At 44.0% G+C, this 12,899-nt stretch overlaps 1 protein-coding gene across 1 annotated transcript; it reads left to right on the top strand.

The window, feature by feature from the left end:
* The first annotated feature begins 221 nt into the window (after nucleotides 1-221).
* Nucleotides 222-12,542, top strand: LOC128935636 (CX3C chemokine receptor 1-like). Its single transcript, XM_054274091.1, has 3 exons — nucleotides 222-361; nucleotides 1,606-1,677; nucleotides 10,965-12,542. The coding sequence occupies exon 3, from the start codon at nucleotides 10,979-10,981 to the stop codon at nucleotides 12,038-12,040; it is 1,062 nt and encodes a 353-aa protein (XP_054130066.1). The 5' UTR covers nucleotides 222-361; nucleotides 1,606-1,677; nucleotides 10,965-10,978; the 3' UTR covers nucleotides 12,041-12,542.
* The last annotated feature ends 357 nt before the right edge of the window (nucleotides 12,543-12,899 follow it).

The following is a 12,899-nucleotide window of genomic DNA, read 5'->3' as shown; positions in this document are numbered from 1 at the left end:
ACACACTGTTCTGTGTCTGAGTGAAAAATGTCTCATTCTGCGTAGAATGGGGGAAATTAAGGGAGTGATAGCTATCACATGCTGTCGTGGTACCTCAGGCCACTTCTGTCTCTGTGCAAATCCTGTCCCCTGTAAGCACTTCTGTCCCTCTGAGTGGCTGCATCCGACTTGGTGATTCACAAGAAGCCAGCAGGACCCCAGCACAGCACATCGGTGCTTTCTCAGCTCAGCCCCGAAGCTCTGCCCAGGAAGCCAACACGTTCATGTAGGCACGAGCATTAGAGAAGAGGAAACACACATTTAAATCCAAACAGGCTCATCTGGAAGAAAACATTGGTTTTCAATGCAGCTATGAATTAAGGTAAGAGACAATTATATTTCCCCTATAATTTGACAGAGCAAAATGAGACAAAATGGTTTCTCATGAACTTAAGGGAATTCTTCACTGCTTAGTGCTTGGAACCTAAATGATATTTAATTTGGGTAAAGATGATGTGGGTACTGTTTACAAACTGTGGAAGTAAAAAGGGAAGCACTTCTGTTAACGAAGTGAAGCAGGGCAGATAAATTTTACTCAGTCGCTAATTATTTGTGGCATCTTGTGGTATGAGGAATATTCACCCTGGGTAGAAATCCTCAAGGTAAGTAAATGCTGATATATGACTAGTGTGCAACATTAACCTAGAAGGACAGAGTGAGAAGATACCACCCTTCTACTTCATTAGAAGCTTTTTCTTTGATGTCTGCAGAGATTGCACAACTCACCAGCATTGCTTGCTTCTAGTTTTAGTCAGTGAACCAACGTCCAAAACATCACTGATACTGAAAGACAGCCCAAAGGAGAAAATCTGGTAGAGTCAATAGAAAGCACCTGATACAGACAGACCAGCAAGAGAGCAATGGAAATTAAAGATATTTTAAAGCCCTTACCTTTCTGTATAGCATACTTGATTTTCCTGTGACTCAGCTTTCCACAGGAAAGATGTTACATGAAGATGTCTGCCGGTTTGGGTGAGACATTTGAGTAACGCCACAGTGGTGGCAACCCACGGAGTACTTGTGAGATATAAACACAGATCCACAGCAGTGGTTTCCAAAATCTGTTCTGCTGGGGCAAGCCCTGTGTGCAGCCAGAGGCAGGGAACTGGATGACAGGATAAAAGAAGGCAACTGCAATGAATCAAAAGGGCTTCAGCAGTACAGAAAAAGTCCAAAAGGGAGAAAAAACTGCTAAAATCTAACAAAAGACAGCACATAATAAATTGAGACTAAATCCCATAGAAAGCTTGATATTCACAGGAAGGAGCTGGCAACTCCAGAAGATAAATCTCAGCCATACATGATCAAGAAGATTTAATGTGCTCTGCTCTCAGAAATGATGGGGAAGATGATTTAAAATATCTCCAACTGCTAAAGAGCCTTCTCTCATTTCTCAGGGACGCTGAGGCAATTTGAAATTACTAAGCACAAAAAGGGGTGGGGGCAAGAAGCAAATAGATGCCACAATAAAGGCAGCGAGAGGACAGAACCAATAGTAACCATAAATAATTACAAACAGTGCTCATAGCTACAAATAATCACCTGTTTTTGCTGTCCCTTCAACAGAAAATACAAAAGAAATTTGAATGCTTCTTCAGAAGAGAAAGCCTGGGAAAAAGAAATACTGAGGAAGAGCAGGTAAGAGAAAACACTGGGAAAAAGTCCAGCTATACATTTGAAAAAATAGATACAGAGTGCCTGAGCAACTGTGCAAGCAGAAAAGGCAATTAGGGGCACTTACAGGTTAGATGAAATAACTGTGAAATAAGTTTTCCAAGAAAACAGCCCCAACCACACAGTTCCCTGGGGGCAGCTCTTGGGAGGGCAGCTGCTCCCTCAGCTCTGCCACTGCTTCCCCAGCAGCTGAGTTAAAGTGCTCCCCAGCCTCTGTGAGGACCAAGATAAGCACTGCTCTACAACAGTATCCCTATTTCCTGAATTTCCTATCCCTTGGCTGATCCCTGGCAGCAGGGCACTGCCGGGAAACCATCTCAGGCTGCAGAAGCTCTGCAGAGGTCCCTTGCTTCTGGGCATAGGATCAAGACCACCCTGAGAGACATGGATGCAAATTTCAGAACCATTTCAGTGATTTTTAACCTCAATTTTAACATGCAGGGGAGACACGGGAGTCTGAGTCGCACTGTCACATCATCTTTCCTAAATGCATGGAGTCATTTCTGAAACAGCTTCACGTGCTCAAGAGACTCGCTCATGCCCTGAAACATGAAACTATTCCCTGCTCCATTGAGTGTGCAGGCACCAAGGCTCCTGCATATCCACCCTGGCAGCCTCAGAGGGGCTTTGTCCGCCCAGAGCTGAGATGAAACCACTGAAAGCTTCGGCTCCCTCTATAAATACACCAGCAACCACAGGGGTGAGCTGCCAGGGCTTTATCAGGACTTAGCTTGGCCCTGGCAAACCACACGCTGCTGTGGCGAAGCTGTCCCTTCCAACTGGCTCACAGCCAGTCTGCCTGGTGGGGCAAAAAAACAGCGAGTGGGGGGATGTTTCTGGGGCCAGGATGTGCCCAGGACACCTGGGTTCAGTGCCCCGTGCCTGCTTTGCTGTGGGGGCAGCACAAACAACCTGAGTGAGGCCACCAGCCTGGCCAGTGCACTGAGGGAGCAAGGGCAAGGTTCAAAATAATACCTCTGTTGTTGCTCTGAAAGACAGGTGATGTAGCCCTTGACATTGGCAGAGGTTTTGGGGTTTCTTTATAAATTTTGAGTACACCTAATTTTGATGTGATGGGCTGATATAAATCTTGTGCTCTGATTACTTGCTGCTACCTCCAGGTATGCATGGAGCATCATTGAGAAAGCACTTTCCAAAACTGTAATGCCCTAGGCAAAAGTGAGAGAGACTCTAGAGATTTTGGACTCTGCATTATCTCCTCCTGCCATCCATGATCAAAGTCTGATCTTTCCAAATACATTTTTCCACCAAAAACCATTGGTTTGAGTTTGTGGGTTTACATGCTTCTCATTTTCAGCTAGTGGTGTCTGCTTCTAATTTAGTTTGTGATATTGGTGTAAAAACCGTAGAATTGGATCAGTGAACTGGCATTTAAAAAAATATTTGACCTAAATACTTTTGTAAGGGGATCCAAGATCTTTGCAATATTCAGTCGTGTTCTTATCAGCAGTGGTTTTATTGCCTTCTAGTTCTGAGTCATTTACTTATGACACTTTAAGTAGCCTAATTCTGTGAAAGCCTCAGCATCACATTTCTGCACCTTCAACTTCACCTTAAATTGGAAAATTCAATAACAAAGCATCCCAGAGAACTACTTGCTTTTAAAAAACTCATCCTCAAATTACTGGGGTAAGCCTCCATAAATTAAATTATTACCAAATTGAAAAGCAATTATTAGGTTTGCAGAATTCTGATGGGCCACAGAAATAGTCCAGTTGATGTGAGAGTAAATGACAGAAAAAAGAAGAAACACCAAAGAAAGAAATTTCCTCATCTAAACGTCATCAAGGAAGAGCTGGAGGGACAGCAAGCATGTGGCACTACTCCACACTCACTCAGAAGCTGGGGAGGAATGAAAAAAGAACTGGTTAGGTGGGAAAATACACAGGTTTCAGCAGGGTGGTTATTTGATAATAACCTCTCCAAACTGTGCTGCTTTCTTTCCACAGCTATCACGATAGCCTCACTGCTAACCCCACACTAGCAGCTGCTCTGTGGTTTTCACAGGACCCTGCTTCCTTCCAGGGCTCACACCCCAGGATTTGAGCTAGCTGGTGCTGGGCAGAGCTCAAAGGGTTTAGCTTTTCCAGTCGTTTATCACCAGGAGAGAGTAATGGTTGTTCAGAGAATTGTGCCCCAACCTGATCTGCCTCCCTGCCTGTCAAGGGCTGTAGGATTTAATCCAGCACCCTCCTACTGAGCTTCTCCACTATGTCTGGCCTAAATCCATTTCTCAAAGTGAAGACCCTCAGACATGCAAAAAATGTCCTTTTCCTACCTGAAGTCTGTTCCAGTCATTAGCCTTTCATTATTAAAAATGTTCATCTTATTCCTGTCTTGCATGTTTCTGGTTTGAATTTCCCTGCATCACTGTAAAGGATACAGTGATGCAGGGAATCCCACTCAAATAATTAGCAAGATTATTAACACAAGCAAAAGTGAAATCAGATGTTACCAAATTGTTCCTGCATCCCCTGTATCAAGCTCTGCTATGGTAAAGTCATCCTTCTTTTGTTCCTTCCCACATGGAAGCTCTTTTAACACCTGAGGGTTGCATCAGCTTTTCTTGCAGTTTCCTTTCAGATATGCCCCCACTGTTGAGACATGGCCCATGTTGTTTAACTCCCAAGCATGTTACTTTGGTTACATTTGGCTCCATTAGGGCCAACGTGAATCATCCAGGAAGCCCCAGATTATTCAGATTGTCTGAGTCACTCTCTAGTCCTGTAACCCTTCTATCACATGCCCCTACCAGCTCTCATTGCCAATGTGCTTTCAGAACAATGATGAAAACACCAAAGAGTTTTTGGCTTTCAACTTGTCATTTCCACAGATGTTTTACAAGCAATATTCCCAGTTCAGCAAGGCTTCTTCCATGGATGTCTGTCTTTTGAGATCTGATATCTAACTGCTCCAAATCCCATTGCAATGCTTTGTTGGTCTTTCTTTGGGCTGGAGACGTGTTACCAAATAAGCATGCAGTGCAAGTCAGAGCTCCAACTCACCCACACAGCTCCCTTTTTCAGCCTTACAATCCCATCAAATGCCCAAACTAAAAATCCTCTTCTACAAAGCCACACAGGTTGGCCTTAGCTGCACTCTGCCCCTTAACAGTTTAAATTCATTTTGCCTGAGTTAAGGGTTAGGTTAGATCAGCCCTCTCACCTTGCTTCCCACTTTCAAAGGTCTGCATGTAGAGGTGGAATAGGGAAACATGTCCCCACTTCAGGACTGAATGAAACTTAAGATTTAAAGTAACTGCATTTGGTGGGATGGGCTTGCATTTGACCCCTGGCTATCTAACATGATCCCAACCAGCTCCACAGGCCATTGCCTATGAATGGAACCACCCTGACCTGAAAAATAAACTAAGTTAATTACAGGAACTAGCAGGGTGTGGGACTAGAAACCAGGCCCCATCTCTGGTTAATGTATTAACCCTAACACCTACGTTTGGGGTGGTGTATTATCTAAACCATGGGTAGAGGTGTCTGTGGCAATCAAATTTCTGTGGTAGCTGCTTGCCAGGGTTTTTAAGTTTTACCCAGAGTGTTATCTCCTCCTTGTTCTTGCCCAGTTCTGGTTATTTACTTTAATCTCTTTTCTTTTGTGTATTAGAAGTGCCACCATAGTTTCAACATTTCATTTGGAGGTGCCTGAGGTCATCCCTGTGTTCTTGCTGAGAATCACCAGCTTGTAAGAAGCAGGTGGGTGTAGTTGCAAATGCGAAAAAGCAAGAGCATTTATATTTGGGTGGGGCGATGGCAGCTCAGATCTAAGGGTGAAAAAGGGATACTCACACACCTGTAGGGTTTCACAGGGTTTCTCACAAAGCCTACAGCTTCCCAGGGCCAGCTGATTCATCAGGTTATTCCGGGTGCATTGAAAACATGTTTTTTCTAGCATGAGGAAAGCATGTAAGCATCACTCAGAAATGCTGACTAAGGTGTGAAAATCCTTCTGAGGCTGAAATACTTTTATTAGCATATTGTGCAAATCTGAAGCGTGACCCTCTAGCAGAGGTCTGGATTTGGTCATTGTTTTCGCTTCTTTTAATTTGGTGGTAGGAGCAGCATGAGAGGGAGGCAAACTGCTTGTTGATCTCCCTCTTTTTGGCAGTAAAGCCTGTAACATGGTACTTGGCTAAAGTGCCAGGGGTGATACCTGGAAAGAATCTGATATATCTGATATCTAGACTTGTAAACAGGATTTGCTCTTATGTCACCCAGCCTGGTGCCAGTGTAGCTTGAAGATTGAAATGCAACTTCTGTTCCGTAGAGGAGTTTGCAGACCTCTTGCAATTTCTCTTCCCTCTGTATTTCATGGGGTGCACATGGTGGTTGGGTTGAGAAACAGGGGTCCTGGTCTTGCAGACTATGGTCTTTGAGGTAGCTACAAACATGATTAGGAGCAGAAGTGTTTGTGAAGAATGGGGTGTAAAATTGATGGGGAAATCCAGAGAGAGAGAAAAGTGGTTGAGCAGTTCCATGAGAAGCAGAAGTGAATCTACTATTTCCTGTAGTCAGCAAGGGAAAATATTTCATGGAGAAACCTCAAAGCCTTGCAGTCCTCCTGTGTCCTCTACACTCTTCAGTTCACTCTGAAGGTGAACATTTATTGTAAGCATAAAAGAGAAAATTGTGTTGAAGCTGATGGTAAGAAACCTGCAGCATGTGCTGCAGTGGACTCTGAGAGCCTGACAGAGAATATGTGACAGGAAAGGATGGAGGATGGTCAGATCTAAGTTTCTCTCTTTAAGGTGCAATATAATTTCAACACATTATCCCTATCTGGCATGGGCTGGGTTCTGGGAGCCCTTTGAAATTTGCAGCCCATCCACTGAGTATCAACAGTTGAAGCTGAGCAAAGTGGTATCAGAGGAGCTAAATATTCAAACAGTGCTGGTGGCATTGCCTGTGCAGCATGAGTGGTGGTGGAAGGATATGAGTGACTGCTGATAAATGAAATCCAGGAGACAGAGAGTGAATAAGCCACAGACTGCCAGCAGATTCAAACACCAATGTCATTTTAGTAAGTGCAGTCCTTGCTTGCCTCTGGACATGCAATACACAGTCTTACCTTTCCATTGCTGTAGGTACCACAGACCCCACAAACACCCAAACAAGGGTAAAGGAAATAATTTGTTACTGTAGAAATTAATGATCCTCATCAGTAAACTAGAGGAGATTACTTGACTGAAAAGGTATTTCAGAAAAAATCCCAGCACAAGCAATGTTTCTGTTTACTTCACTGAGGCCCGGAGTTTCTCCTGTACATCTGTGTAAACATTCTCCAGTGAAGAAGGTGGCCATTCCCACAATCAACTCTCTCTCCAGGCAATGTCCAGTTTAGAAGTCTGTGCAGAATTCTGCCAGACCTGAGGGCTAGTCCCTGGTGGGAGCTGCATTTCCTTATTTGTGTGATATCCTGTGTCCAACAGAGCACAATGAATTCTACAGACACATATGGAAACTCTTCAGACAAGCTTCCTTTCTCAACTAAGAGAGCAAGCATGTTAAAAACCAGCATAGCTCAAGGTTCTTAGAGAGGAGAGTAAAGCAATGTGCATTTCCTCTCTCCAGAACAGGGATTTCACACTGCACGGACAGTCAGGGCAAGCATCACCAAACAGCCCTCTCTGGATGACAGCATAATTAGCAAAGGTGTTAAGGGGATACAAGCAGGCTTTGATCAGTTTTTTCCTCTTTGTCTGATGAGACTTCTGGTTGTCATATCAGGAATGACATGTCTGAAACAGGAGCTGACTTGGCAGAGAAGAAGCTGGAGCAGTTTGCAGAAACAGCACGATCTCTGTCTGGCATTGCCACAGAGTCACAGGGATAGGACAGGACTTCTGGAAGTCTCTTGTCCAAACCCATGCACAGAGCAGGGCCAGCTGAGTTTCAAGTACTTCCAGGGATTAGATACCACAACCTCTCTGGAGCTCTGTCCTGGTGTTTGACCACCATCATGGCAAAAATTTATTTTCAATACATTAAGTAATGATTTCCCATGGCTATTGCTATTTATGCCCCCGAGGAAAGTTGTCTGCTTCACCTTTACACCTTCTCCCTAAATCCCTCTTGAGACATCTCTTGTTGAGGCTGACCAAACCCTTCTCATGGGCCATGTGCTCCTGCCCCAGTCAGTCCCTTGTGCAGCCCTCAGCCACTGCTGCTTGAGTGCAGAACCAGCTGTGGAGCACATGAGCCCGCAGAGAAAGGCGTGGGCTCTGGGTGCACAGATGGGCGCAGGAACAGCTCAGTGGCAAAGAAGCTGGGAGGGCTGACAGTGACACGTATTCAGCACAGGAGATTTGGCACCCTGCTGCTTTTTCTGCATACATTTAATCTAAGAAAGAAAGAAATCAGAATGGGATGGCAGAAAATGATGGGTTATTGAGATTATATGGGATATCTCCTGCTCATATGTGTATCACTCAACAGGGCAGATAAAGAGATGGCAACTCTTTATTTATGTCACCAGTAGAAAATAAATATCTTTTTTGCAATTGCTGTCAGCTTCTGCCCCAGCACCTAAGCTTTTCCAGCTTGTATCCCTTTTCCTGTGCTGGTGCCAGATACCTCCTCTCCAGAGGCTGGAGAATTGAAGCCACTGTAATCCCTGTATCCCTTTACCTGTGCTGGTGCCAGATACCCCCTCCTCAGAGGCTGGAGAATTGAAGCCACTGTTATCCCTGGGCTGACAGGCAGGGGCTGGACAGATTCTGAATGCAGACTTGGCTCCCAGTTCAATGTTGTGTGAGCGGTAGATATAAGTCCAATTGTGTCAGGAACCTACGTCTTGAAAAAGGAACCCACTAGGCCACGGCAAAATGTCCAGTATGGACAACATTGTAACCAGACCAGTGAAGAGATTTTTGCTTTTATTTCCAGCACATCAGTCTCAGAATACAAAAAGGAGACATGACAGCTCACTGATCCACCTCAAAAATGTCTCCCCCGAGAGGGCTCATACAGCAATACATAAAATCATCTCAATCTAGAGTTCAGCCAATCACACACAGAAAACACATATTGACAAGCATTCTATCCAATCTTATAAAACATACGTAATGGTAGCTAAAACAAAGACTAGTTCATAAGAGACAAAGAACAGAATTCTATTCATACTAATCTTCTAAAGATATACATTAAATAACCTTGTTGCCATCCTAAAGCCAATTCTACAGAGGCCTATTGTTGTTTGTCACGTCTACTGCTTGGGAAACTTTTCTGCTTGCATGGGAAACTTTTCTGCAATGCTAACAAAACTCCAATCTAAGGCCTACATACTTTTTTTTTTAACCATTTCTTAAAAATCCTCTAAGCTTATGGATTCCAACAGTTCAAGTGGATAGATACTGCAAGAGCCACTCTGCCCATGGGGGTGCCTGCCTGCTGCAAAGAGCTCTCCCCATTTTGTGCCCATGCCCCAGAGCTACCAGTGCTGAGACAGCCTTTTCTAGCCCACTTTTCCTGTATGCGAACCACAAAGATGTTTTTAGAGTCTCTAGGCAGACATTCAGGTTTGAACATTCCGGTTAAAAATGTTTTAAAATTGAGAGCCTGCATTAGACAAAAAATACACTCTTTAAGATATTGCTACAAAATAAGAGGCCAGAACTTCACAGCCAACACCACAAACGATGCTCTGGCAATGAGGCATTAGGGGAAAATGTCAGTATGGTCACAGTAGCTATTCATGGGGAAGATTGTTGTAGTTACCACCATGTCATAGAAAACTGTCTCACACCTGAGGACATCTTTATTTCAAGTTCAATTTTGAATGGCTTATTTGAAACAGAAGTTATAAAAACTATTGCTGTTGCTGAAATGTGGATTCCAATCACTTAGCTGTGTCAGGAGTCAGAGTAGCTATACACCATCAGCACCCACTACTGAGCAGTGTGTCCATGCTCACCTTATATCCAGGAAAAGAAGTTTCATCAGTGTGGTCAGCAGTCTGGAAAGCAGTCTGTCTTGTCTTGAAGCAGATTTGGCCTGACCTGCATTGGATGAATATGCACTGCTCTTTGTTGGCTGTACTGATTACATCTCCCACGAACAGGAGATGTAAACATAGGCAGCCTGTGGTCACTGAACTGACTCCCTTCTGTACAGGCAGCGGGGGTTCCTGTGAGAAGATGTGGCCAAGGGGTAGTTGTTAGTTGCAGTTTGGTTATCACTGACCTTTTCTTTCAGTCTCAGCTTTAACAGGCTGGTTTGGCCATGTAATCACCTCCCTGGGCTTCTGGACAGTGTATCATACTTTCTTTCATCTCCTACAGTGAGACCAAGTAATGGATACTTCCAAGCTCTTTACCCAACCAGGGAGCAGATCAAATACAGCAACATCTGCACTCCTAGAGGGTTTTTGATTCCTTGCAAACAGAAATCTTTGCAGGGACTTGAACACCACATTCTAAAGGAGAGCAGATGAAATGACAGGTGCTCTGTTTTTGGAAGTGCAGACCACTGAGCCTAGAGGTCACACACCTGCACCCCACAGTCTCTTTGGATTCAGCCAAGGTGAATTCCTGGCTCCAGCCTCACAGCCAGAGCAGGAGCAGTCATGAGATGCTTTGTTACTTGAGGAAAAGGGTCAATATATTTTCTCTTATTTTGATCATAGGATGATTTTTAGAAAAGCCTCATCAAAGATAGGCTTGCTGCCAGCAATGTCTCAGTAAAGACTTGCTCCTCCCTTATCAGCAAGCATCAGCTCAGGCCTGGCCAAACTGGGTGCCTTGTACCCTTTCCAGCCCAAGGCTGGTGAGAGCGGAAGATGGGGCTGTTGGGGTGTTGATAGGCACTGAATCTGCTCAACATCTACTTGTGAACTATCGTTTCCTGCCAAGCACTGCCCACAGACCAACAGAACACCTGCCTTGCTCGTGGTGCTGCCATGCATCATATGCACAGCTCAGCCAGATCTCAGCTCAGCTCCTGCTGCACTTCAATAAGTAGGGGCTTATGTGACAGCCCTTGAAAATCTCATTAATTTTTTTATTATTCTAAAGAGTTAATTTTCAGTGAAGTACATGTAACAGCAGAGTCTGGGCTTTTGTCATAACATAACTACCATCAGCTCCACAGTAACACAACCCTCACTAAAATAAATAGTGACAAAATCCCAAAGTATGCTTGGTGCAGTCTTTCAGTATTTACCATAGTACATATAAGATCACTCTAATGTTATTTTCTTTACTCTTTCCATTTTGCCTCTAGCCAGCAAATTCAGCATGACGGAAGCCTACTCACAAGCCACGACTGAATACATTTACGATGAAGATGCTTTCTTCTGCAATAAAACCGACATCCAAGAGTTTGGGAAAATATTTCTGCCACTATTTTACATCATCTTGTTTGCTCTTGGCCTCACGGGGAATCTAATGGTGGTTTTTGCCATTGTGAAAGGCAATAAAAAAAGCATCACTGACATCTATCTCCTGAACTTGGCCATCTCTGACCTTCTCTTTGTGATCTCCCTCCCGTTCTGGGCGTCCAACACGGCCCGTGGATGGACCCTTGGGACCACTGCATGTACAGCTGTTTCCTCACTGTATTACATTGGTTTCTTTGGGGGAATGTTCTTTATCACTGCTATCAGCATCGACAGGTACTTGGCCATTGTCAGGGCAACTTACTCTCTGAGATCCAGGACAGTAAGACATGGCCTTCTGGTAAGCTGCGGAGTGTGGGCAATAGCAGTGCTAGTGTCGGTGCCACAATTTGTGTTCTCCCAGCTTATAGAAAATTACTGCATTGCTGTCCTCCCAGAGAAGCTGGAGAACATCTGGCCAGTGTTCTGCAATATGGAGCTGAACACCATTGGCTTTCTCATCCCAGTCTGTATCATATTCTATTGCTACTGTGGGATCATCAAAACTCTTCTGTCCTGCAAAAATCAGAAAAAAGCCCGAGCCATAAAACTGATATTGGTTGTGGTGGTGGTTTTTTTTCTGTTTTGGTCCCCCTACAATGTACTGATTTTTCTGGATACTTTAAATCACTATGAGTTATTCACAGATTGCAACCAAATTAAGTCATTGGACTATGCAATGCACCTGGCTGAAACCATTGCATTCAGTCATTGTTGTCTCAATCCTTTTATCTATGCATTTGCTGGGGAAAAATTCAGGAAATACCTTTATCATGTCTGCTTGAAGTACTGTCCATTCCTGTGTTTCTGTGGGCCCTGCAGTCACTACCAGGTCTCTCATTCACTTAGTTATGCAGAAAGTGTGGTGAACAGCAACGTAACCCAGAACACCAGTGACCAGGATGGCTCTGTCTTCGTCTAAAAGGGTCTCAGAAGGAGAAATGTATCAATACGTGTCTTCTGCAGGGATAGCAGCCACTGAGGGGTTCCATTTACCCATCTGAAGAGCCTTAAAGGCTGCCCTGAATTACTGACATGCCTCTAGTTAACCATTAAAGATACATACTAAAACAGCAAAGATTTTAAAAACAAAAGCAATACAATATGTCAGTATTGGACATGGAATCAAGAGCAAGGAAGAGGGAAAGTAGAAACAAAAGGAGCGCTCTGTGCCTAGAAAAGGAAGAGAGTAGGGAACCTTTTGAACAGTTTCATCACTGGAACTTGTGCATGTGTCAGTGTATCTGCATGTGATACTGATGTACATAGACCTAAACCCATTTTTTATAAGGGAAGAGAAATCTCTTTAATGAATGGCGACTAAGTTTTAGGAGAGGGGAATATTTTTGATAGTAAAGGGGTGTATTTTTGATGCTATGTATCCATAAGGAAGTGATTTTGTGGTTATTGATTGCAACAAATGTTTTAACTGTGCTTTCATTTGTAATAAAATCACACTGTTTTAAAAAAAAGGAGGCATTATTTCTGAACATGTGTTTAGTGTCACCTGTTCATTCTGTGTTTATAGCATGCAACAATCAGAGCAAGGATCTCTAATCCATCCTTTAGGATTAGAGATGTGCTCAGTGGGTGTATCTCCTGATTTCCATTTTGGCTTGGCCTCAGGCAAATGCCAGCGCTCAGTGGAGCCCTTCACAGAGCACATCCCCAGGGGCTCTGACCAGTGGACATCAGCAGCCTCTGGAACAATGGGAGCTAGGAGTGTGGGTTTGGATATCCCTGTGCTTGGTCCAAATACAGCACAATCAAGCTGAGCACAG

The sequence above is a fragment of the Melozone crissalis genome, unplaced genomic scaffold (genome assembly GCF_028551555.1).
Source record: "Melozone crissalis strain CALT ecotype California unplaced genomic scaffold, PUWL_Pcris_2 ptg000016l_1, whole genome shotgun sequence".
Classification (NCBI taxonomy): domain Eukaryota; kingdom Metazoa; phylum Chordata; class Aves; order Passeriformes; family Passerellidae; genus Melozone; species Melozone crissalis.
The sequence above is the reverse complement of the archived record's forward strand: the minus strand, read 5'-3'. Positions and strand labels throughout refer to the sequence as shown.

What these genes read in the sequence shown, in the direction of transcription:
- LOC128935636 (XM_054274091.1), top strand. Translation starts at nt 10,979, where the DNA reads ATGACGGAAGCCTACTCACAAGCCACGACTGAATACATTTACGATGAA.